A 25,134-nucleotide genomic window follows, 5' to 3' on the forward strand; every position below is an offset into this window, starting at 1 on the left:
CTTTCAAATCTGTAGCAGACTAAAAGCAGGTAAAAAGTACATTGGCAGTATAAATCTAGCTAGATATACTACTCCCAATGGAAACTCTTCTAAATATATTATTTATATTTTGAAGATTAACAAATTGTAGTTGTTTTTATACATGGAGTTTTGTAATCTGTATACTCATGAGTGTTGTCATGGGAACAGCAAAACCAGGAATAAAAAAATAAAAAGGTCTTTACACAACTAGATCCGGGACACACCTTTTTATTTTGGAGTGGGAATAAAAAGTCAAACAAACCTATTATTGAAGCATTCACACATCATTTAAACCTCAGTGTGCGTTTGTATACGTGCATCTTGTATGAGAAACACAGCAAAGCCTGTCACAATCCACTTAGTCAAAGGCGACTGGAGAAACAGATCGTCAAATTAAAACATTTAATACTGTACCCCACAGACACATTCCTGCCATTTGCAAAGTAAGCAAACCAAAAGGTCCACCACAGAGTAAGGAACATAAAAAGTGTCCTTGAAATGAATCAGCTTTGGTACTTGGAAAAATAAAACAAACTTATAACATTCTTCACTGACAAAATTATACATTCTACCCCTAAAATGTTCAATGCATTTTCAAACACTGGATGCAACTGATGCATACATAGTTCAGATAGAACACATTGCATTGCTTTCAGATAAGAGGTATGTTCTATTTTTGCAAGGTTGTGTGCAACTGTGCGTTGATAATCACACCTACTGGTACGTGAGCAGATCAAGAGGAAAATTATAACAGTAGCTAGTGTTAGCCTCTGATCTGGCAGGGTTGGTTGGTTTGAGACAGCATTAGGTTTGCTGTGTGAACAAAAACCCATTACATGAAGGCCACACTGAACACTGTCTAATCGAATCATTATCTCACTTATGAGTCAGACATCCCATGACCGTGGAGCTGGATTTCACTGTTTTTGTGCCATATGTTTTTCAACAGCAGCAGGGGAAGGGTTGAATAACCCCCGTCATGTTGAGAGTCTGGGAGTTCTGTGGGAGTTAACTGAGGACTGTTTATGCTCTGTTAGTACTTAGGGCTATCTACCAGGCATGCAGGGGGCCATTTACGAACAGCTGAGGTATAATGCTGAAAATTTGTAAAAAGTGCAAATTTCTCACGGTGACAATAGCCTAGGTGCTCCTCAGTCACCCATTTAGTGCTTTTTCTTTTCTTTGTGCATTCAGGATTATTTTGTAAAAGGTAGCAGCCAGTCCCTCCCTAGCTTGTGTGTGGAGTATGGTGGGGGTTGCTTTGTTTTGGATAAAAACACCAGAAGGGGGGGGGGGGGTGAAAGGAAAGACAGATTTTTTTTACTAATAGCTTCCTACCTCTGCTGAAGCGGTTTTAGACTGCCCTGCACACTGTGATCACTGTAAACAGCTATAATAATAGTAACGTAAAATCAGTGACCCTCACCAGGGCTCCCATACACACTCCTCTGACAATAGAAAAGTCAGACAAAAACAAAACCACCTCCACACTCTGTTTTTCCCCTTCACTAAATTCAATGCAGACAGGATATAGCCCCACAAACACACAAGTCACAATCAACATTTAGCTACAAATTACAGACAAACATAGTCATTTATCGTGTCTACAAATATTCATTCTTTACAACTAGGCCTTTAACTAACCCTCTAAGTTGACAAAGGATCTCACAGGCCGTTTAACTTCACCGAGTTCCATGCCCATCCTCATTATTGTAGGACAGTGGGTAAAGCCATGAAGAAGCTCTCCTTTTAATTTGTCATCTGAACAGTTGCCAGAGACTGGTGTGTCCAGCCATGGTTAGGGGAGTTTGCCTCAGAAGTGTTGAATAATAAAGGAAGAAAGAGAGCAGAGGATAAGCAAAATGAACAGGTGAAGATCTTGTCTCACAGTGCTGATGTACACTCTCTGTTCATCTCGGTAAAGAAGTATTTTGAGACATCACAGACATCGTTTGGCTGAGTTAATTTACAACTGACCTCCAAAGTAGTCAAGCAAAACATGGATACCATTGAGATGTAATTACTCTAGTCCCACTCCTGCTTTTGAAAAACAGACGACGTGACTGGATCTTAACTACTCTGACCACCACCATAACAGGCTTCAGTGCTTTTGGCCGCAGGCTTTACAACCACACAACAACACTGATCAAAACTCATATACATACAGTAGATTTCAAAAAGATGCTCAAACTTTCAAAAGCACGTCATAACACTTTTCTCCAAATTCTATTTCACAAAAATGTTCTTGGGTTGTTTTTTTTTACCCACAGGCCAGCGACAATGACAACAAAGAGACCAAAAGCGCTGCTGCAGTGCATTCTGGGATTTAGTCAAAATGTACAGACCCCAACTCTTAGAGTGATGATACACCAGTGTATATATACAATTTAATAGGTTGGCGTACCCATACTTCAGCTATGTAAAGTCTTTTCCAGTGGATCAGTATTCCCACTCGTCTGTCTTCATGTCCAGATAGCTGAGGATGTTCTGGGCAAACTTGACTGCCTGCTTGCGGGCCACTTTGGTCATCTCATCACCCTGTGGGTCAACTGCATCCAGGGCCAGCAGCTGTTTAGTTAGAAGCTCCTCAAGCAATATGTAGCTCTTGTCGGCCCGCTTGCCGTTGAAGCAGAGTACCTGGGCCTGGAGGTCTGACAGGCTGCCCAGGACCATCCACACAGCCCTGTGTTGTGGGGGCTCGTTGGAGCCGGGCTGGCGGCAGATCAGGGCCTCACGGAGGTCCAGGAAGGTGATGACAGCCTGGACCTCCAGCACAGCGCGTCGGCGGGCCTCACGGATACAGGGGTTACGGGCCGTATCCACCTGGTCCAGATGTGTGAGGAGACTCTGGAGCTCAGGCTTGGGCCTGAAGAGGTCGCCCACCCCACAGTGTCGCAGGACCTCCCCGCGCAGCTGGCCCACCCGACCCCGCACCGCCTCAATCTGACGGATTGAGTCATTCTGCGCCAAGTCATACCTGAAAAAAGAAAGATGTATACAACATCACATTTCTGAGCCAAGATGTACCTGAAAGCATGTATACACACATGCATACTGTATTTCCTTTCTGTACTATTATTTGTAATGGTAGTAAAGCTGTGTACCTGCGCGTGTCGTCTCCCTCTCCCTCCAGGTCCAGGTGTTTGAGCAGGCCGTTGATCTCCTCCACCACCTGTTTGCGGTAGTTCCGGACCGCTGCGTTCCCCGACACGTCCAGGGCATCCAGCTCCACCAGAAGCTCAGTGAGCACGCGGGACAGGTGGGCACAGCTATCCCTCCCACTCAGCCCCATCAGCAGTGCCACCAGCTGGCTGCGCGCCCCACTCACCTGCACCATCACCTGGTTGATCCTCTGCACGGCCACGTGCGTGTCTTCTGACAGGGGGAGGGTCTGCTGGCGCGTGCGGCCCTCGATCACGTCCTGCACGGCACACAGTCGTGTCAGGGCCCGATAGCGAGCCTTGCGAAGGGGCACCCTCCCTCCTGTCTTCACCTGGGTGAGCCTCAGTATCAGCTCCTGCACGGCATCCACCAGCTCATCACTGATCTCTGCTGTGCCCCCGGCCCGCTGCGGTTCCACCACCCCCTGCTCCACCAGCCTCTGGGCCTCCCGGCTCAGCTCCTCGATGGCCAGGCGAGACGGGTGGGTGGCGTTCTCCTCAAGGTAGCGCAGCAGCCCCTCCACCTCCTGGGCTGCTCTCTTGCGTGCCCCCTGTAGGTCTGCCCTGCCCTCCGTGTCCACCTGGTCCACCTCCAGGAGCAGCCGGGTCAGCTCGCGCTCCAGCCGCCGATACTCCCGCTCGTTCTTCAACCCGCTGAAAGTGCACACCTGAGGGCCCAGAGACTGGACCTCCCGCTGGACCTCATAGAGCCGTATCATGGCTGGGTGCTGCTGCTGCTGCTGGCTGCCATGGTCCATCCTCTTTCCACCATCAAAGGGCTTTCCAAACAAGCTGCAAAACAGGCACAGCACAAATGCAATAACAAAAGTTCATAACTAAACACATTCATAGGCAAAATCTACACTCTCTAAAATGTAATATTTTTTCAATCAGTTGTTCAACTTTAAAATAGGAAAATGTGAAGAAAAAAATAAGCTTATCAGTATGAGGCTTGTCCAATTCAGTATGTTAGGCCAGGTGTTCTTGTTTCCATTATGTAATGTTGACCTAAGCTGCCTGCAGTTTTCCAAGCTCCACCCAAAATAAATCAAGCGTGAACAAGACGCTTTTGTACACTGTTATTACCTCAAAGAACAAATAGTTACTGTAGGTTTAAATTAAGTTGATGCACTTGATCAAAGTACAATACCAATTTGTTAGTGTGACAGTTTAACCAACAAGAATTATGCATATGTCCTAAAAACAGGCAATAAATAAATTAAAACATTTAATGATAACACTAGCATGACAATCATTAAACTCCTTACTGAAAGTAGGCTACAGCTCTAGACACAGTGCTGGCTACTATTTCAGCTTATGTCCAAGGCTGTCTAATGAACACCACTGAACTAAGTCTGATTACTGCAGCGACAACAATGCCGTTTTACACCCCAGGTCCGAAATAACCATAATTGAGTTACATTCTTCAAAGAACGTCTGAGCGGACTGAAAATGACACCCAACAGAACTAATTCCTCTCACTCAAAGATGACTGTTTCCTTAATTGTATAAAATAGTCAACACTACTTACAAAAACTCCAGAGGGAAAACTCAATGAATAAGATCAAGCTGGCTCAGGTAAGATCAAGCTGGCTCAGAAGAACACACCAGTAGCCTAACTTCTGCACCATCGGCATCCAGACACTGCAGATTGAGAGGCTCTCAAAATATTGTATTTGCAGGCGGTTCCTCTGCTGCTATTCCACAGTGATGTGTCTGTAATGTCACAATAGACAGGTCATTTTTCTCATTCTTAAAGAGACAGTGTGTCACTGTTGTTCACCATATGAGGGATTTTTCCAAAAGGGGATTATGGTGAGAGAGAGTGCCGATTTGGCAGTCATTATGGGATTACTAGGGTCCATTTAACAGTCCCGAGGACAAAAAGTCTATTGGTTACATTGCAATACCACTCAGATAATAAACCCAAATGAAAAGCCTCAAATAATGTCGGTGTGACATAGGTTTTGACTATAGCCTATATGTAGTATTGTCTAAGGAGAGCCATTGGAAACAGTCAGTTGAGACAATATAGACCTAGGGCTTATAGTATTCTCCTACATGCCACACGACTGTTCTGAAATCTATTTTGTTGCTAGTAATGGATAAGATTAGCATTCAAATTGGCCATTTTAATTTATAGGATTTGTATTATATTCAATAAATATAGGAACTAACATTTGATTTGGACCAAACTTTTTATTTTATTTTTTACAATGAGTAAGACATGAGGAATCCAAAGAAATTGTCAAAAGCCTCCCACGGACCCCCCACACCAATCCCAACCCAACAAGGCCTATACAGTATCAGTTCTCTATGTTTGACAAGTAGTATGGAGCTGCAGCTTGGAGTATTGTTTCTTCATCCTATGTAATGTATTCTCAGTGAATATGTTTTTGTTTGTTTTTCCCTGTTCAATTAGTTATTGACATTGTTAGGTTTATGTCCCATCCCACATCCTGATAACACCAGGTTCTGACCACTAAATGGTGCTGTTCCAGCTTTTAAGTGATTTTTTCTAAGGACCCCTTCTCAATGTTTAAGGGATAGTTCACCCAAATTACATATTGGTTTCCTTACCATGTAAGCATATCTATGGACAATGTATGACAGCAACCCATTATTTTGTTTACCTGGCCACTGTTTCAAATGCTAACTTTTTTGCATTTGTGGCAAACATGAAGCGCGAAAATGCTAATATAGGTACCATTGACTTGAATTGGATTTGTGCTACAAATGCTTAAAAGTTAGCATTTGAAACCGTGGCCAACAAAACCAAAGCATGGGTTGATGTCATACCTTATCAATTCGTTGGTTGGATGTTTTGTCAAAATATTGTTTTGAACATTCGTTTTGGACTGATACCCGACTGAGCATTCTACGCAATGCATCGCCAATGAGTGCTGATGAAGATTTAATCAAAAGTGCATTACTGTGGCTTGGAAATACAAATAATTAGTAGGAAAACCTTTTGTCATAATTTTGAGGTCAACATATTGACTTTAGATGCAGTAGAACATTAGCTAGCTAAGATTGAGGGGAGGCCACTGGATTTTAGCTGGCTAAAGTTAGCATTGTTAGCTATGTTTGACAAACTTTAATAGCTAATGACAACATTACCATCTGTCTAAAGTAAATTTAATGACGCGATAATGCTGATAAAGTTGTTTCCTACTAAATATGACTACTTTTGCAATGCCATTGTATTTCCAGGCACTATAGTGTAATTTAGATTAAACCGTTAGCCTCCATCCAGAATGACTGTGCTGATCACCACTTTAGGGCACCACTGTAGCGCCACCGATAGAGGGCGTTTTGAGAACGTTCATAACGCGACTGAGTGACGGAGGTGCACCCTATGAATAGACTGCTTACAGGGTAAGGAAACCAATGTTATTTTGTAATTTGGGTGAACTATCCCTTTAACATTGAGGGGGGAATCTTCCAACCCTTTTCACCTATTAGCAGGAGCAACGCCATCTAGTGGTCAGACCTGGCAATATCAGGATGTAGGATGGGACAAACTTAACTTCAATGACAAATTTCTCTGAACAAGGGAAGAAAACCATTACCGAATTCACTGAGAATACATTATGTAGGATAAAGAAACAATATTCAGAGCCGCAGCTCCATACTACTAAACATAGAGAACTGATACCGTATACTCGCTGTTGTGATGGGATTGGAGTGGGGTGCGGGGGATCAGCTTTTGAACATTTATTTTTTCTTACACATTGTTAGAAAAAAAAAGTTGTCAAAATAAGATGTTACGTACTATATTTACTGAATACTATATGAATCCTATAAATTAAAATGGTCAATTTGGGTGCAATTATAGCTTATTTTATATTTACATTTACATTTAAGTCATTTAGCAGACATTTAAGTCATTTATCCAGAGCGACTTACAAATTGGAAAGTTCATACATATTCATCCTGGTCCCCCCGTGGGGAATGAACCCACAACCCTGGCGTTGCAAGCACCATGCTCTACCAACAGAGCCACACGGGACCTTATATCTTATATCAGAGATCAAATGACATTTCAACAAAATAATGTTGTAGGAATCTTATCTGTTTGTAACTACAGAAACGATTTGAGAATAATGTGAGATGGCGGGTGTCATGGCTTGCTGAATTGAGATGGATTGACACAGGAAGGACAAGAGGTATTTCTGAGGGTTACACGAGAAATGAAAGAGAAAATTATTAAATTTTTCCAGAACAGGCCTCAGGAGACAGACAGACACTAGGCTACTTGTTGTCTTTTGAATTAATATAACCAGACACAGTAGTATGAAAGACCATCTCAAATAATACTGTGCTGCTATTGTACTCCTACCTAAATGCATGGTGATGACCATGGGCCGAATCCACACAAGTCGACAACTAGATCTTCGCAAACAAAATCCTATCTACATGAGGTACATTGAATAAAACAGCATACATTTCATTTTGCTGTCAGTTTAGGATGAGTAATAAATAAAACCCGAAAGGCTAGTCAAACCTCCCAGATATGTAACCTCACTCTGTATGTCAGAGAGTGGTAGCCTATCAGGAAGGGACATACATTGTTATGACCACATTCTGAATCTCCGGAAAGGTCTCCAAACCAGGATGCCACCGGCAAATGCCCCTTTTCTGGCCACAATGGGGCACGGCTTAGGCTACCTGTAAGGCCAACAGTTTACAAGTCAAAAATTGCCCGACACAGAACCCGATAAGAGCAAACAGATCAAACTTGATGTCTTCTGTGGGCTGCCAACATGGCTAATATCTTTACATATCTTAGACCCAGGTCACTACATTGATACCTGTAGTCTACAATTGAGCTGTGTAAGGCAGGGATCATCAACTAAATTCAGCTGCGGGACTATTTTTGGGGGAGCGGATGGTCAGGGGGCCGGAACATAATTACAAATAATTTGTAGACTGCAAATTGACCGCAAGAAGCCCAAACAGATATAACATTTGACTAAAACAATCGTTTCAAACCTTGCTTACGTTTGTATACGATCACATCCATTTCTCTATTATGCGTGGGAAAACTTTCCTAAATGTAAATCACTTTGAGCTGATTTGCTGGTGTTTTTACTATTTTATGTCCAACAATGAAACAAAATGAAAAGATTTTGACTCAGAAAACTTGGGGGGGAACAAATAAAATCACCAGTTGGGGAACCCCGGTGTAAGGTGATGCTCCGTGAGGCTTATTGTCTGAGAGACCCATTCTCCAATACGAGTTCTAGAACAGTCCCTCTTCAAACGCAGCAAATCAGTGAGCAAATACTTTGCATTGCATGCATGCCTATCTACAGTAACGTTACTACATGCCTACTACAGAGGGCTTAAAGCATTATGTAATCGTAAGTAACCGATCTAATAATTTACTTACCGACCGAATGGAGATAGAAATAGCAGTGAACACAACAACAGTGTGTGTCACCGCAAAGAATGCATGCACCAACTCACATACCGCCACATAGGCTTGCAGTGCTGCCTCTGGCCTATCTCTCAGACAAAACGTATTTTCAAAACTGTCAGTTCCTAGGTTGCTGTTTCAATGTAACAGACGCCAGCAATGTCTCACCACCTTCCCAGCTGCGCATGAAATGTCTCACCTTTTCAAAGCGCCAAAGACATTCGCGCACATTTCTAAAGATGTCCGTTTCCATCAGCTAGCCAACAATGATCATAATCGATGTTGTGTCATCCAAATACGTATCCTTTCTCTTTATGTAGGTATGTAACGATAATTTGTTTTCAATGGCTGATTCTCCTCGGTACAGTCCAACAGCACTATGCACTGCGGTGTTGCCCCTCCCACGCACCAATTCAGAGGGTTTGTTCACGCGCGTCATAAACTAGTCTTCAGTGGACTGTACAAAGGGATCGTATATAGAGTTGCGCAGGAGTTTGATGTTATAATTCCTATTAAAAACTATTTGAAATGTATTGTATTTACATGGGATATCAAGCACTTGGCATCATCAAAAACGTGAGACCAACTAAGGTGCTGATGGAATACCACAATGACATAGATTACATTTTTGCAAATATTATGCCAACTTCCATATCCATACCGGATGTAAGAGGTAAAGACTGCCTGTACACAAAATGGATTAGTTACGACCCAGGGGCTTAAACTCAGGAGAATATAATATTGCAGGACATTCAGACAGAAGTGTATAGCCTAGAACAGACTACAAGAATTGAGCGCTGGTCGGCCAAGACATAGAATCGGAAAATTTGACCATCATTCATAACCACCTACTGGCAACAGTGTAGAACACATCATGGGGACTGTGGAGGATGGTTGACCACTGAATGACCGATGGTCGGTCTTGGGCCCCCTACATATGGTGTGTAATGCAGAATATGACAGGTAATTGTGTCAGTTCATATTTAGCCTGTATCTGCAACATTTGAACCTGAATAGGTCCCAGGTATCTTCTCTGTTTGCTGCCTACTGAATATGAGATAGTCTGACCCTGAATAAAACTTTGGCTTATGGCCATATTTGTAAACACTATGACCAGTGGTTTAGTGGAGGGTAAATGCACAACAATCAGCGTTAATCCAGCCATTGTTTTACCATTGCATCGCTAACTGTGACCTAGGAGCATACAGAGAAGGAATTGCAAGTTGCATCAAAATAGCCCGGAAGTAAAGACACACTGGGAGCCAAATTTGAAATGGAGCAGGGTGGGACAAAATTGCATTAAAACACAATTTAAATGTACACTGAATAAAAATATAAATGCAACATGTAAAGTGTTGGTCCCATGTTTCATGAGCTGAAATAAAAGATCCCCAAAATTTTCCATGTGCACTTAAAGCGTATTTCGCTCAAATTTTGTGCGCAAATTTGTTTACATCCCTGTTAATAAGCATTTCTCCTTTGCCAAGATGATCCATCTACGTGACAGGTTTGGCATATCAAGAAGCTGATTAAACAACATAATCATTGGACAGGTGCACCTTGTGCAGAGGACAATAAAAGGGCACCTAATTGTGCAGTTGTCACACAACACAATGCCACAGATGTCTCAAGTTGAGGGAGCGTGCAAATGGCATGTTGACTGTCCACCAGATAATTTAATGTTAATTTCTCTACCATAAGCCACCTCCAACTTCATTTTAGAGAATGTGTCAGTACGTCCAACCAGACTCACAACCGCAGACCATGTGTATGCCGTCGTGTGAGGGCGAGCGGTTTCCTGATGTCATTGTTGTGAACAGAGTGCTCCATGGTGATGGTGGGGTTATGATATGGACAGGCATAAGCTACAGACAATGAACAGAATTGCATTTTAATTGATGGCAATTTGAATGCAGAGAGATATCCTGAGGCCCATTGCTGTGCCATTCATCCACCTCCATCACCTCATGTTTCAGCATTATAATGCACGGCCCCATGTCGCAAGGATCTGTACACAATTCCTGGAAGCTGAAAATGTCCCAGTTCTTCCATGGCCTGCATACAGTAACTCACCAGACATGTCACCCATTGAGCATGTTTGGGATGCTCTGGATCGATGTGTACGACAGAGTGTTCCAGTTCCCACCAATATCCAGCAACTTTGAACAGCCATTGAAGAGGAGTGGGCCAACATTCCACAGGCCACAATCAACAGCCTGATCAACTCTATGCGAAGGAGATGTGTCGCGCTGCATGAGGCAAATGATGGTTACACCAGATACTGACTGGTTTTCTGATCCACACCCCTGCTTTTTTTGTTTAAAGGTATCTGTGACCAACAGATGCACATCTGTATTCCCAGTCATGTGAAATCCATAGATTAGGGCCTAATTTATTTATTTTTGAAATTGTTGCGTTTATATTTTTGTTCAGTATATTTTCGGAAGGGCTGTGGTCACTATTCAATTAAAGGTGCAATATGCAGAAATTGCTCTGCCATTTCCTGGTTGCAAAAATTCAAATAGTTAGCCTAATTTCAGTTTGTGACAAAACAAGCAATGTATAGTGTAGAGAATCATTGTACCGTCTAAACCGCTGTGAAATATATTTTCAATAACCCAAAATATTGTATTTAAAGCTTTTTAAAGTTGGTGTACAAAAGTAAAAGAAGCAAAAACTAAACTTAAGAATGGGAAGCATAGAAATAGGGCACACATAACAGATCTAACACTCCCTATACATGCTTTCAATGAGAATGACACATCTAAAACTCACATTTCTATGTGAATTTGGTCAGTCCCCCAAAAAGTTACATATTGCAGCTTTAATACATCTTATGGTAGTGGAGCTATTTTATAGTTTTTTTCACAGGTCCATTATTTTCCCATTTACGTCTTATAGCAACCCTATATTGTTGGCAGCCCTGGTGTGAAAGAGAGGAATGGCAGAGCAGACCGTCATATGAGCCTAAATACTTTGGTATGCAACTTGGAATTCAAATCTAAGAGGCCCAGTGCTTCTATAGTAAAAAGAAACTCACATCTGTGCCATTTGCAAGCGATGTTGTTAGGCTACATTGTATTGTATTAAGAGGACCACAATGGAAATACTTTTCTAAATTTTGTTGTGTTATCTTGAATGATTTTTAAATGTATTGGATCAACATGTGTGGTTATATATATATATATAAAAAATAAGTCAAATAAATCATATTATTCTTTCCTCTTCAGAGAATACAAGTGATACATTGTATTATTTCGCTTGACCGTGAGAACCACGAGTTCTTTCAAGTTTCGCAATGTATGTTCTGGAGGTTTGCATAAAAATAAAGTGAATAGGCTATATTACATGTCACTAGAGTAGCCTATAGGCTTACTATTTCATTTTTTCACGACATCTAAACTGATTGAAAATACACACTACACAGCGCAAAGCCAGCAACATGATCTCCAGGACAGACAAGCCACTCCACCACTGATTTGATTAACATATGTAGGATATGATGGGTATAGGGTCTTCTCTATTCGCTACAACAAATTGTAAAGGAATAATGTTAGGAAACAAGAAGTTCAACCTACAGCGGTCAACTGATTTGGCATAAATAGAAGCAAGCACCAACAGCTTGATAAAAAGTGTAAAACACACGTGAAAGCTTAATTATAATATTAGGGGAATAGGTCCATGGTATAAACCAGAGAATAGAATACAATTTGATGAATTAGAAAAAATATTTGTTGAGATGCAGCCATGTGGATCATCGTTTCTAAAATCAATATGGGCAGCACCCGGTGCTGAAAGTTGAGTAGGCAAATGTACTAACAAGAGGGCTTTGTTGGACCACTATTTAAAAAATAAGAGGTAGGCTTACCTGTGGAAGGGGAATTTTAGTCAAACCTCTTTGATGCTTGTATAATGAATGATCTTTTTAAGGCTGTATAGCTTCTTGCATTTCAAAATGGGGAACCGTTGATCTACTTCAGAGAAACTGTCTAGAGTGATTTCCTGTTGTTTTGACTCACTAGACTAGAATACCTAGCTGTTGCCACAGAACGAGACGACCAATTCACATCTGTACCTTTTACCCTAGTTTCGTCTCATTCTCCACACACGTACCAAGATAACGTGTTTTGTATATGCTTGCATAAGATAGTTTATCTATATAAGGCTTCACTCGTGTCATCAAACTCTTGGACGTACACCTCAGAGTGCATAACTGACCAGCTTCATTATTGCAATTCTTATTAATAAAGATTGATTGTTTGAAGAAATAAAGTATCTCTAACTTGGTTAGAATTTTCCACCACACCTGTTTGACAGACGCAATTATGTTATCCATATATTTGTCACTATAGCTATTTCCTCCAATACTGTCACCATGTACTCCTTAAATAGGCCTATCTGCTTTCTGCATCAGACTTTGGCCTCATGTCTGGGGTGGAAAATCAACTTCTGAAAGTACCATGCTTAGATTCATAATGACATCTCAGATTAAATTCTTTGCAAACAGCAACAGTTTCGTTGCAAACAAGACACACTGGTTTGGCATTGGAGAAATACATTTAAGATTAATATATTTTAATAGAGTAGGTAAAGGCCTATTAATAGAGACATTGGTGAATTAACCACTGTAATCAGATTGAAATGATCACATTGTCATTTAATTGATTATCCCACTAACCACATGTTAAATGTGTAGTGGGGATATGAATTGGGCAGATAGTAGGCTATATGTTCTGGCCCGCCGAGTAGCTACAAGCTCAGGAACAAATTGGCTAGAGGCCAACCCCAATTGTATATTGTAAATTCAATCACCCCCTTCACCATCATCTTCATTCAGATCATTTAAAAATGTGTGGATATTGGCTAGTGCTAAAGTTGAAGAACCCGTGTTGTCTCTGTGAAATGAAATTGTTATTGCCAGTGCACTCTGAAGAAACAACAATACCATGTAGCCTAACAACATCGCTCGCAAATGGCACCAATGTGAGAGTTGTTTCACTATTGAAGCACTGGTGCTATTACATTTAATTCCAGGTTGCATATCAAAATATGTAAATGCATATGGGATGGTCTGCTCTGCCCATAACAGTCACTCCAAGAATACGGTTGCTAAAAGATTGAAATGGGAAAATAATGTAGGCCTACCTGTGAAAAAACTATGAAATAACTCCCCAATTCAGTCTTATGCAGACTATATATTTAATGTATTACATGAATGGTGACCACAGTTCTTCCAAAAATACATTTAAATTGTTTTTTATGCATTTTTTCCACCCTGCTCCATGTATACAATGTATTGTATTTCAAATGTGGCTCCCAGTGTGGCTTGTTCCAGGGGTATTTTGACTCATCTGACAGTTCCTTCTCTGTATGTTCCTAGAATGTTACCTTCTAGCTCCCATCTCAAATGAGCATCATCTACAGGCCTATTAGACCTCCATCTGAGTCACCTTGGAGTCTTTTTCCCACTCATGGGTTGTGTTCAGTAGTGCACAACATTGCCAAATCTGTTTTCTTATTGGACATGTTCATGTAATTCTGAGCAGGAAGTCGCCCGCTTTGTATGTCCTACTGCTAACTCTACCTTCAAAAGTCCAAAGGCCCCATTAGAATTCCTTTAAAGTGCACCTTTCCTTCCTCAGTAATCACTGACTGATGGCACATGATTGGACATGTGAACGCACCGGCTCCACCAGATTACTTTTACCTGTCCAGTTATTTTGAAGTTCTAATCAGTGATGGAAGGGGGAAGGAAAGCTGTAGCTAGCTACTTTTTGTAGAATTTTAACGGGGCTCCAAATGTTGGAGAGGACAATGATCCTCGCTGGAACAAGTGCACCGCTTGTCAACAATGGACTCCCAGCAGCAATTTTGCTCTCTGAGAACATAAAATGTCAGTCAAAGTGCAATAAATCCACACATATGAATGAAAACATTACTGTGGCGTAATTTGTTTGTTGTCTTTTAGGTACAAGCTAAATGTAGGCTAGCATGTAGGCTAGCTATCTACGTTGTAGATATCTTAACGGTGTTAGCTAAATAAATAAATTTGAAATAATAGAGATAGCTACTATTATAATGTCAGGAATATATGATAAGCTACATGTCCTCGTGCTTACCTGCATAACCAACGTACAGCCATAATAGGGAAAAGATCGATATAATGCTAAACATTACCAAGCACAACCACAATCTGAGATTTAGCTACTAGCTAGCTGGCTACTACTAGCTTTTTTCAGGACAAATGAGATCACGGCTAGATGGTATACGGTTTATGTCAAACTGATATATAAAGTTGAAAAAATTAGCATTTTAGTTAACCCAAATCCTTATCCTAACCTTAACCTAATTCCCCCAAACTGCTACGTTAATTCTCATAACCTGCTACGAAAAGTACATTCTGGACAATTCTGACAAACTGTATCCCATCTAGTCGATACTAGGAAATACGATGAATGACAGGCTGGCCAAAAGAGATATATGAAAGCCGTGTTGGGCGTTACATTAAATACACATGTGGACAATGCTAATAAATTACACTTGCGCTTCCGCAGACAAATGGTTATGTTAAATAATTTGACTTAGTAAACAGCAAGAGGTTGTGATATACCTTGGTCGTCCAACCTAATTTAAATACAGGAAGTACATGGAACGTCCTCTGTCACGTGGTAGCGTTGCAAATTGGTCACAGACGAAGTAAACAGTGGGTATTTTCATGTTACTTACGTCCAGAAGGTCGACGATGCTGTAAAATACATTGTAGAAGAGGCCCTGAAATGAGTGGCAAAACGACAGGATATTTTCTGCGGAGGTCACTATGGCCTTGTAATCTTTTAGGTCCATTGCATATGCGGCGCATATCAGTGAACGACAGTCGTCGGTGTAGTTCGAGTGAACCAACCAAGCAAGGGAACTCAGTGAAGGTGCGTGGGCCACTCACTTGCTAGTTTCTCATCAATGAGTTGATTTCATGTGCTTCTTTATTTTTTATTTTTTTTATTTTATTTTACCAGGTAAGTTGACTGAGAACACGTTCTCATTTGCAGCAACGACCTGGGGAATAGTTACAGGGGAGAGGAGGGGGATGAATGAGCCAATTGCACGTCTCTGGTCTGAGTTTCAGAGACCTACCTCCAGAAGCATTGTTTGCTTATGTTGATTGATGAGAATTTGTATTTATTTTATTGAACCTTTATTTAACTAGTTAAGTCAGTTAAGATCAAATAATTTACAATGACTGCCTAGCAAAAGGCCTCCTGATGGGACGGGGGCTGGGATTAAAAATATAGGACAAAACATCACGACGAGAGACACCACAACACTACATAAAGAGAGACCTAAGACGACAACCGCATGGCAGCAACTCATGACAACACAGCACAACTGTCAGTAAGACTGAGTCTTCGAATGAAGAGATGGAGATAAAAGTGTCCAGTTTGAGAGTTCTTTTGCAGCTCGTTCTAGTCGCTAGCAGCAGCGAACTGAAAAGAGGAGACACCCAGGGATGTGCGTGCTTTGGGGACATTTAACAGAATATGACTGGCAGAACGGGTGGAGGATGAGGGCTGCAGTAGATATCTCAGATAGGGGGGAGTGAGGTCTAAGAAGGTTTTATAAATAAGCATCAACCAGTGGGTCTTGTGACGAGTATACAGAGATGACCAGTTTACACAGGAGTATAGAGTGCAGTGATCTGTCCTATAAGGAGCATTGGTGGCAAATCTGATGGCCGAATGGTAAAGAACATCTAGCCGCTTGAGAGCACCCTTTCCGGCCGATCTATAAATTACGTCTCCGTAATCTAGCATGGGTAGGATGGTCATCTGAATCAGGGTTAGTTTGGCAGCTGGGGCGAAAGAGGAGCGATTGCGTTTCAGCCAATCAGTTGTGTTGTAACAAGGGATGGTATACAGAAGATAGCCCTATTTGGTAAAATACCAAGTTCATATTATGGCAAGAACAGATCAAATAAGCAAAGAGAAACTACAATTCATCAGACATGAAGGTCTTTCAATCTGGAAAATGTCAAGAATTTTTAAAGTTTCTTCAAGTGCAGTCGCAAAAATCATCAAGCACTCATGAGGACTGCCACAGGAATGAAAGACCTAGAGTTACTTCTGCTGCAGAGGATAAGTTCATTAGTTACCAGCCTCAGCAATTGCAGCCCAAATAAATGCTTCACAGCGTTCAAGTAACAGACACATCTCAAGCTTAACTGTTCAGAGGAGACTGTGAACCAGGCCTTCATGGTCAAATTGCTGCAAAGAAACCACTACTAAAGGACATCAATAATAAGAAGAGACTTGCTTGGTCCAAGAAACACGAGCAATGGACATTAGGCCGGTGGAAATATGTCCTTTGTTCTGATGAGTCCAAATTTGAGATTTTTGGTTCCAACCGCCGTGTCGTCTTTACGAGACGCAGAGTAGGTGAAAGGATGATCCACGCATGTGCGTTTCCCACCGTGAAGCATGGAGGAGGAGGTATTATGGTGTGTGTGTGCTTAGCTGGTGACACTGATTTATTTAGAATTCAAGGCACACTTAACCAGCATGGCTATCACAGCATTCTGCAGCAATACGCCATCCCATCTGGTTTAGTGGGACTATCATGTGTTTTTCAACAGGACAATGACCCAACACACCTCCAGGCTGTGTAAGGGCTATTTGACCAAGAAGGAGAGTGATGGAGTGCTCCATCAGATGACCTGGCCTCCACAATCACCCGACCTCAACCCAATTGAGATGGTTTGGGATGAGTTGGACCGCAGAGTGAAGGAAAAGCAGCCAACAAGTGCTCAGCATATGTGGGAACTCCTTCAAGGTTGTCGGAAAAGCATTCCTCGTGAAGCTGGTTGAGTGAAAGCCAAGGGTGTGCAAAGTTGTCATCAAGGCAAAGGGGGGGGCTCCTTTTTTTTAACGTTTTTTTTACACCGTTTTCTTCTCAATTTCGTGGTATCCAATTGGTAGTTAGCCTTGTCTCATCGCCGCAACTACCGTACGGACTCGGGAGAGGCGACGGTCGAGAGCCGTGCGTCCTCCGAAACACAACCCAACCAAGCCGCACTGCTTCTTGACACAATGCCCACTTAACCCGGAAGCCAGCCGCACCAATGTGTCGGAGGAAACACTCTGCACCTGGCGACCGTTTCAGCGTGCACTGCGCCCGGCCCGCCACAGGAGTCGCTAGTCGTTGTCCCATCGCACACATCCCTGCCGGCCAAACCCTCCCCTAACCCGGATGACGCTGGGCCAATTGTGCGCCGCCCCATTGGTCTCCCGGTCGTGGCCGGCTGCGACAGAGCCTGGACTTGAACCCATAATCTCTAGTGGCACAGCTAGCACTGCGATAAAGGCTTGGTACTTTGAAGAATCTAAAATGTATTTTGATTTGTTTAACACTTTTTTGGTTACTACATGATTCCATTTGTGTTATTTCATAGTTTTGTCGTCACTGTTATTCTACAGTGTAGGTGTATCCAAACCTTTTACTGGCACTGTATAATGATGTCATAAAACAAAGCTCAAATGATGCAAGGCGCTACCAGGCTATACTGTCACCTAAAACCAAACCCTCTCAATAAGAACATTGCCTGGCTTTAAATATTGAATTGATATGGTTAAAATACATCCTCTGTGTCATCCCCTTTGCTGAGTACAGTCTGTTTATAGAAGTAACATGATTAGGATGTTTTATTTATCTTTTAAACAGAGATCCCAGTTCTTCCCAGCTGCTGAATCTAAGCATGACTGGGTTGGTCCCCCTCACAGGCTGTCAAACCTGCGACCAATCATATACCACATCCCTGAGAATGAGACTGAATTGGAGAAGCAGCTTAGAACCTTGAGGCAAGAGACGGAGGATTGGAACCATGCATTCTGGACCAATCAGAATATCACTTTCAACAAGGTTTGCTTCCTTAATTATCAATTTACTCAACAGTATCCTTAATTATCTGTTGACTCATCTCAGAGACACCTAAAGCAGTAGTGCAATCACAAATTATTTACTACTTAGCTCAGCTGTTGTTGATACACTTTTTCTGTGAATTTCTTGTTGATTTTACTTAATTTCAGTAGTCTCTGGCTAGCATAAGCCTCATTGGACCCAAAATTAAATGTAATCAAAGTTGTAACTGCCAAGCTAAGCAAAAACCCATCAGTAAATGTGTATTGAGTTAGCTATAATAGATTATAAACTGGGTGGTTCAAGCCCTCAATGCTGATTGGCTGAAGGCTGTGGTATATCAGACCGTGTACAATGGGTATGGCAAAAAATGAATTTGTACTGTTGTAATTACATTGGGAACCAGTTTATAATAGCAATAAGGCACCTCGGGGGTTTGTGGTATATGGCCAATATAGCACAGCTAAGGGCTGTTCATAGGTCTTATTGCTTAAATTTAGACAACACATTTTGTCCACCAGAGGGCAGCACTGCACTGATCTCAAATATTGAGGTAAATATATATATATATATATATTTCCAGTACTGTAGTAGTGTGTCATTTAAAAACAACAACATGTATTTACTTTGTTTGGGTTCAAAGGCTATTTCTGTTTTCTCATTTAGGAGAAGGATGCCTTCATCCTCTCACAACTGAAGGAGAAAGGCTTGACTGAGAGAGATGAGAAAGGTTAGCTGATATTGTGATTTGAAATTATGAAGGATATCAAACTGATGGATGACAGGGGGGTGGTTGGAATGTGTCTTAATGTTTGTTGTTCCTTATATTTTCTCAGGAAGGAAAATGGCTTTAAACAGTGAAGAAATGGCAGTCTTTTACAAACATTTCCTGGATGAAAACTGCATAAGACATGCCAATTACAATAAGTAAGTTTGGGAACTATTGCTTACAGTTTATCAAACAGGTGCAAAATGGTGCCCTGTATCTTCCTACTGTTTAATGAGGGGTGAGATAGCAGGTCATCAATAGCAGGTCTTGAAATATCATTATTAATTAATGTGATATAACTCATACTCAGGGTCAACATTTTTTTATTTATTGACCCTTTATTTAACCAGGCATTAACTAGGTATTGCTGTACATGTAAAACTAGTATGTGCATAAGCAAGCCATTGTGTGAATATAATGAGTTCTCTCCTATTTATTACGGTATTGTTGTCTCTTTTCCCTCCCTTCATCTCATTGACAGGGATTGGTACAGACGTAACTTCACAATCACATTGCTTATGGGCAGAGTGGCTTTCCACAACATCTGGAGAACGCTTGCTGACAGAAGAGGCTGGAAGAAGGGCGGCCCTACCACATGATACTCCATTAAATACGTTATCTTCTATTCTCTCACTTTAGTGTTTGTCTTTTATTTGATTTGGTTCAACAGTTGAGTGAGGAACTCCCACAACACTCCCCCCACCTGTCATGATAATACTTTTACTAACCCAGTCACTTGTTCTAGGATCGGGAATGAAAAGAGAACAGAAGAGGGTTAGAAATCTAATAAATAGGGGGGTGCTTATATTTGTCCTGTTTCACATATGTGCAAGTGTGTAACTTGTACAAGTGTGTGGTGTGAAATGTAAAAGGTTTTATTTATTTTTTGCATATCCCTCTCCCCCTGAGACACCCTCAGAGAGTGGCATCACACCCAGGGCTCAGCCATTATTGATGGTGACAGTGGCACAATTAGGGTTAAGTGCCATGCACAAGGGCATATCCTCAGATTTTTCACCTAGTCAGCTCAGGGATTCGAACTAGCAACCACTAGGCTTCCTGCCACCCAGTTTTATATTGTGGTTTTGATTGATTGAATGACAGCACTTTTGTGCATACAATCATTCATTCAAATTGATGACAATACTGTATTACTCTAAATAAACCTGGACTAAAGTAAAGGAAATCCCTCACGTGATACAATCGATGATGCTAGCCAGAGACGGTATAGAAACCCTCTAAAATCTCTGAGCTTGCTATCAAAATAAATGTCAGTGTCGGACTGTCAGTGTCACTTCCCCTTTAATCTGAACTGGATGACATCATGATCAAGGAAGGGGAGTTGAGGCGCGAGGACTGTGACGCCAAAGACAGTACAGTGTGAAGATAGGCTAAAACTGCTTCTCCAAAAGAAATCCCCGATCACGCTTGTAGGCGACGTTGGCTAGCTAAGCTCATGCGTAGAGACACGTCACCGGGTCTGTCGTCTAGCGTCGAACTGCGCATGTGTTGGCCGTTAAATCAAAGGCACTCCTTCAATATAAAGCTGTTTTTGACGAAAATGAGAACGTGTCAGTTTATCACTTTCACGAGGTTGGAGTAATATAATGTTTAACTACGTAATACATTGGCTCGAATTTAGGTGGTGCCTTTTATATTTTTAGAAAATTAACAATTGAGGAAGATTTTTTCACTTCTCTTATTGACTTCTCAACCCCGGCCTGGGCTGTTTGGTCTGTTTCGCAAGCGTTCCCAAAGTCTCGCGATGTTTCTCCTCTGAGTTTAGAAACTATGGTAACGCCATTTTCGCCCACCAGTTCAGTAGCCAACAAATGTGTTTCTAGAGATGTAAGACCTAGTTAAATAAAACGTTGTCTATTTAACATGAAAGATCATGTAATACTTTTTTGGTTCAGATATCACTTCCCGTACATGTAGCTAGCTAGTCACCGATGATGCAGCGATAAGCAATAAAGCCGTGACAGCTACCGCATTGGTTTAAAATGCATCTGCGGTCAGTCAGGAAGAACAGCGCAAGAGACAAGACAGAGTGAGCTTAGTTTCTGTTCTCGCAAAGTCGATCTAACAAAAAAATTAACTTGTTCTTTCAGAATATATACAACATTTCAGTGTTTTCAATCAGAAACTGCATTGAAGTCGGACTAACTACTCACTGTACTGTGTTGGGCAACGGATGTCCAACAGAACGGTAAGATTTGACTACCTGGGACTGTGTGTCTGTCACTGGCAGCTAATTAACGATAGCTAGCTACCGACTGATGCCGAGATTGTTTTAGACGCAATCTCGTTCTGTTCAATTCACAAAAGTCAGTTTTTGTAATTCATTTGACACATGTTTTCTTGTTTACACTTGTTATTGACTTCTCATGAGATTAGGTTGCTAGGATTGAGGAAGCTTGTTATGCTAGCTAGCTAACGTTTGCTGCTATAACGTTATTAACCAGTAATAACCACGCACTAGGCTGAACTGTGGCTAGGTAAGTTTAAGGACACTGAACTGGTTCTACAGGTTCATCCATTTATATAATTGTTAACTAGAAAACTGAGAAGGGGACCTTACTGAAAACACCAGTTCAGTTGGCCAAATATCCATACATGTTTGTGTTCTCACCCAGAGCTACTTTTATTTCGATGACTGCCTGCCTAGCCTAGTGTTGATGGTTTTCATTGAAATGCACAATTTATTTAACCATGCAAGTCAGTTAAGAACAAGTTCTTATTTACAATGACGGCCTAGGAACAGTGGGTTAACTGCCTTATTCAGGCTGCAGAACGACAGATTTTTACTTGGTCAGCTCGGGGATTCAATCTAGCAACCTTTTAAACTAGGCTACCTGCCATCCCAATGTTCTGTCGCTAGGAGGACTCTTGTGCCCTCTGAAAGCGTGCCTATGTTGATGAGGGGGTATCGTACTAAACTCCACTTCATTGTAAAGGAAGTTTCACAACTACAGAGGACAAGCATAGGTACAAGGTGGGCGTGTCCTTATATATTATTATTGTTATTATTTATTTTAAAACTATTGACCTTAGGTGAATCGATGTAGTCGGAGCTAGAATCAACAAAGCCTGGTCTCGGCTCCACTCCTTGGTGAAGTTAATCAGAAAGGAGGATGCAGACCATGTTGGCCAGGGATACTGAGACCAGTGTATTTGGGCTGACAGCTGGGGGTTTGAAAGTCGGGCCCTACTGAAATGTGGTAGTGAATTTTAATTATACTAGGCTGCTCTTCAGTAGGGGAGGCATGCCAACAGTCAGGTCTCTGCTCCCTTTCCTCTTGTTGGTGGTTCAGACTTCACTCTGTGGTTATTTCTGGTTTGAGGTGAATATGTTTCTGGCTGGTGGGCGTACACACACAAATGCTGCAGACCCAGAGGAAGCTGCCGTCTATAACGTTAAAATGTGGATGCTGTGTTGTGCGTGAGATGTGACTCTCTGTCTCTGTGTGGTGTCTGGTTGGGTGGGGAAGTTTCTCCCAGCAACCTCGCTCCTGAGTCATAGTTGATGATTATCAGCTTTCACATCGCTGACTAACCCTCTGAGTAGTCTTACACAATATCTACATCTTCATGCAAGAATGTCTGTACAAGCACTGGTTAGTTCCTCTTTTCTGCTGATTTTTTTTCTTTCTGTGCCTATTGGGTAATGAGTAAGGGTGTGTGTGCATAATCTTAACTGTCACCTAACTTGCTGCAAGGAAAATGTTGACATCCTAAAGCAACAAATATTTTTACATTTATAACCTCAAGACTGAGAAACTCTGAGATGATGGTGATGGTAACTGTCGGTGATTTCATGCAGAGAGGTCTGGAGGTGCCTTCCGGGCAGCTCTCTCACTTTGGCTCATACAGCAGCAGCTTTGATACCCAATTAGTATGAAGAACATTTCTGTTGGTCACCTGTGGTCTATTTGCATTCTAAACATAGCCTACTGTATGCATTCATTCCTTAAATCCATTCAACAGCTTGTTCTGCAGTTTTGGGCAGGGAATCGGTTGAGGATCCCACCGCCTCTCTGAATCTCCATAACAGCACAAACCTGACTCCAGGGAAGTGCTTGAACGAGTTTAACATCCCTTTGAGAGCACTGAGTCTCCCCGGGCTACGCTTCAAGCCAGATATTTACATTTCAAACGATAACATCAAAATACTTCCCTCTCCTTCCCTACGGTGCTTTTTGTTCTGGGTTTCATAAGAAGAAAGTAACAAAAACTAGAGCATGTAAATAGAGATCTGCATGGGACTGATTTCTTAATCCAGCTCCCGCCCGCACCAGCAGCATTTCATACCGCACCAGCCCACTCCCTCCTGCTCCTGCAAGAACTGGTCCCAAACCCAACCACAGTCTAGGTGTAGGCTATGTGACGCAGCTCACCTGCCAGCCATGGTCCAAGCAATTTTGCACCCTATAGGCAATGTCAAAATGCGCAACAATAACCAGGTTAAATTACTAGGGATTATCATGGCCCATTTATATTAAGCTATCAGTATTACTGAGTTTATATCTGCCAATAGGCTAGACATAGTTTGAAGAGAGCAGAGCAAAATGAGACACATTTTGCATATAACCTACCTCTTAGGAGCTGGCCGATTTTCAGATGGAGTGTCACGTTCTGACCTTAGTTCCTTTTTTATGTCTTTATTTTAGTTTGGTCAGGGCGTGAGTTGGGGTGGGCATTCTATGTTGTTTTTCTATGTTTTGTTCTAGTCGTTATATTTCTATGTGTTTGCCCTAGTATGGTTCTCAATCAGAGGCAGGTGTCGATCGTTGTCTCTGATTGAGAATCATACTTAGGTAGCCTGTTTTCCCACTATGGGTTGTGGGTAGTTATTTTCTGTTTAGTGTTTTTGTTTGCACCTTACAGAACTGTTCGTTTGTCGGTTTTTTGGTCAGTATTCATTCTTTATTAAATTATTATGAATACGTACCACGCTGCACTTTGGTCCTCTTCTCCTTCCACCAACGACAACCATTACATGGAGACAAATATGGGTGATCAATATTTATTTCTAGGCAATGTAGTAAACTATAGCCTAATCATATTTAGGATAGAGCCTAGCCTATAAATCGGTTGATTTAATATATATATATAATATCGGTCGCAATTAGCCTTTCACATAAATATTTGTATCGGTATTATATACATAAAATAAACAAATCCGTCTGCTCATTTGCAGCCATTTTTTAAAATGTTCAATGGTTGCCTGAAGAGTGCGCTCTACGAGCTGTTCATTGAACATCATTATTACGTGAGAGAGAGTGGTCATGGTGGTTTGACTGTGACTATCTTTCCACAGCCAGCCTATTCAAATAAGTAAATAATCAAAAGTACACTTCACCAAGCAAGCATCTCTGACCTCATGACATTCTCACTTACTTAACGTTAGCTAGCAAGCAAGCAGTATGTGCTACTTATGTGCTGACAGTGGACTGGCGCCAAAGTGATACAGAAATAACACTTACTGTCTGAGTCTATTATGTTAGGTAGTGGGATTATTTAGTTTTCTAAAATATGCAATCTGCAAAAAGCAAGAAAGTTGGCACAGCTCGATCATTCAGGCCATGTGCTTGCATTAATTATGACATAAGTAGTTAACGTTACCTAGCTAGCTAAATTCAAATGTGTGACTAAAACCAGTGCTGCAAGGATTTGCCTGTAATCTTAACAGAACATGTACATCGAGGATGTAATGACCTGTGTCCTTACCGCGCACTTTGAAGATGTTAGTATAACTGTCGATTTTACTTTCCCTCAGCCAACAAGACGAGTAACGGACAGTATGCATAGGCGGCGCGTCCGTCTCAAGTTTGGCGAAGCACATTTTCACCATA

General features: G+C 41.6%; 3 protein-coding genes across 13 annotated transcripts in view; 2 read left to right on the plus strand and 1 right to left on the minus strand.

Moving 5' to 3' along the window:
* Nucleotides 1-233: 233 nt before the first annotated feature.
* Nucleotides 234-23,895, minus strand: LOC139553485 (BAG family molecular chaperone regulator 5-like). 6 transcript variants are annotated; one of them, XM_071365870.1, is made up of 4 exons: nucleotides 12,473-12,724; nucleotides 4,714-4,898; nucleotides 3,126-3,974; nucleotides 234-2,998 (listed from the first exon to the last, which is right to left on the minus strand). In XM_071365870.1, exons 3-4 carry the CDS (start codon nucleotides 3,938-3,940, stop codon nucleotides 2,461-2,463), a joined length of 1,353 nt encoding a protein of 450 aa, XP_071221971.1. In that variant the 5' UTR covers nucleotides 3,941-3,974; nucleotides 4,714-4,898; nucleotides 12,473-12,724; the 3' UTR covers nucleotides 234-2,460. The 6 variants fall into 6 exon arrangements, with proteins under 6 accessions (XP_071221971.1, XP_071221969.1, XP_071221973.1 ...); XM_071365868.1 differs by lacking the exon at nucleotides 12,473-12,724 and adding an exon at nucleotides 8,804-12,428; XM_071365872.1 differs by lacking the exons at nucleotides 4,714-4,898; nucleotides 12,473-12,724 and adding an exon at nucleotides 23,875-23,895.
* coa8 (cytochrome c oxidase assembly factor 8) lies at nucleotides 15,241-19,912 on the plus strand. The gene is made up of 5 exons (XM_071365873.1): nucleotides 15,241-15,527; nucleotides 18,316-18,513; nucleotides 19,177-19,240; nucleotides 19,347-19,437; nucleotides 19,761-19,912. The coding sequence occupies exons 1-5, from the start codon at nucleotides 15,381-15,383 to the stop codon at nucleotides 19,876-19,878; spliced, it is 618 nt and encodes a 205-aa protein (XP_071221974.1). The 5' UTR covers nucleotides 15,241-15,380; the 3' UTR covers nucleotides 19,879-19,912.
* Nucleotides 20,867-25,134, plus strand: part of LOC139553484 (kinesin light chain 1-like) — a 34,723-nt gene continuing 30,455 nt past the window's right edge. For 2 of the 6 annotated variants that reach the window (XM_071365862.1, XM_071365863.1), the window contains exon 1: nucleotides 20,871-21,488. The gene's annotated coding sequence lies outside the window, so the exon portion shown is untranslated. Of the gene's footprint in view, nucleotides 21,489-25,134 lie in introns of all 6 variants that reach the window. The other 4 variants (XM_071365859.1, XM_071365858.1, XM_071365864.1 and 1 more) reach the window with 4 other exon arrangements.

Source organism: Salvelinus alpinus, chromosome 25 (genome assembly GCF_045679555.1).
Source record: "Salvelinus alpinus chromosome 25, SLU_Salpinus.1, whole genome shotgun sequence".
Classification (NCBI taxonomy): domain Eukaryota; kingdom Metazoa; phylum Chordata; class Actinopteri; order Salmoniformes; family Salmonidae; genus Salvelinus; species Salvelinus alpinus.

Excerpts from the sequence above, each read along its gene's own strand:
- LOC139553485 (XM_071365866.1), bottom strand. The coding sequence starts at position 8,835 with ATGTGCGCGAATGTCTTTGGCGCTTTGAAAAG. Across the intron at positions 3,975-8,803 it reads GTCTTTGGCGCTTTGAAAAG|CTTGTTTGGAAAGCCCTTTG; the intron begins GTGAGACATTTC and ends CCTGTTTTGCAG. Across the intron at positions 2,999-3,125 it reads GAGGGAGACGACACGCGCAG|GTATGACTTGGCGCAGAATG; the intron begins GTACACAGCTTT and ends TTCTTTTTTCAG.
- coa8 (XM_071365873.1), top strand. The coding sequence starts at position 15,381 with ATGAGTGGCAAAACGACAGGATATTTTCTGCGGAGGTCACTATGGCCT. Across the intron at positions 19,241-19,346 it reads GACTGAGAGAGATGAGAAAG|GAAGGAAAATGGCTTTAAAC; the intron begins GTTAGCTGATAT and ends ATATTTTCTCAG. Across the intron at positions 19,438-19,760 it reads AGACATGCCAATTACAATAA|GGATTGGTACAGACGTAACT; the intron begins GTAAGTTTGGGA and ends TCTCATTGACAG.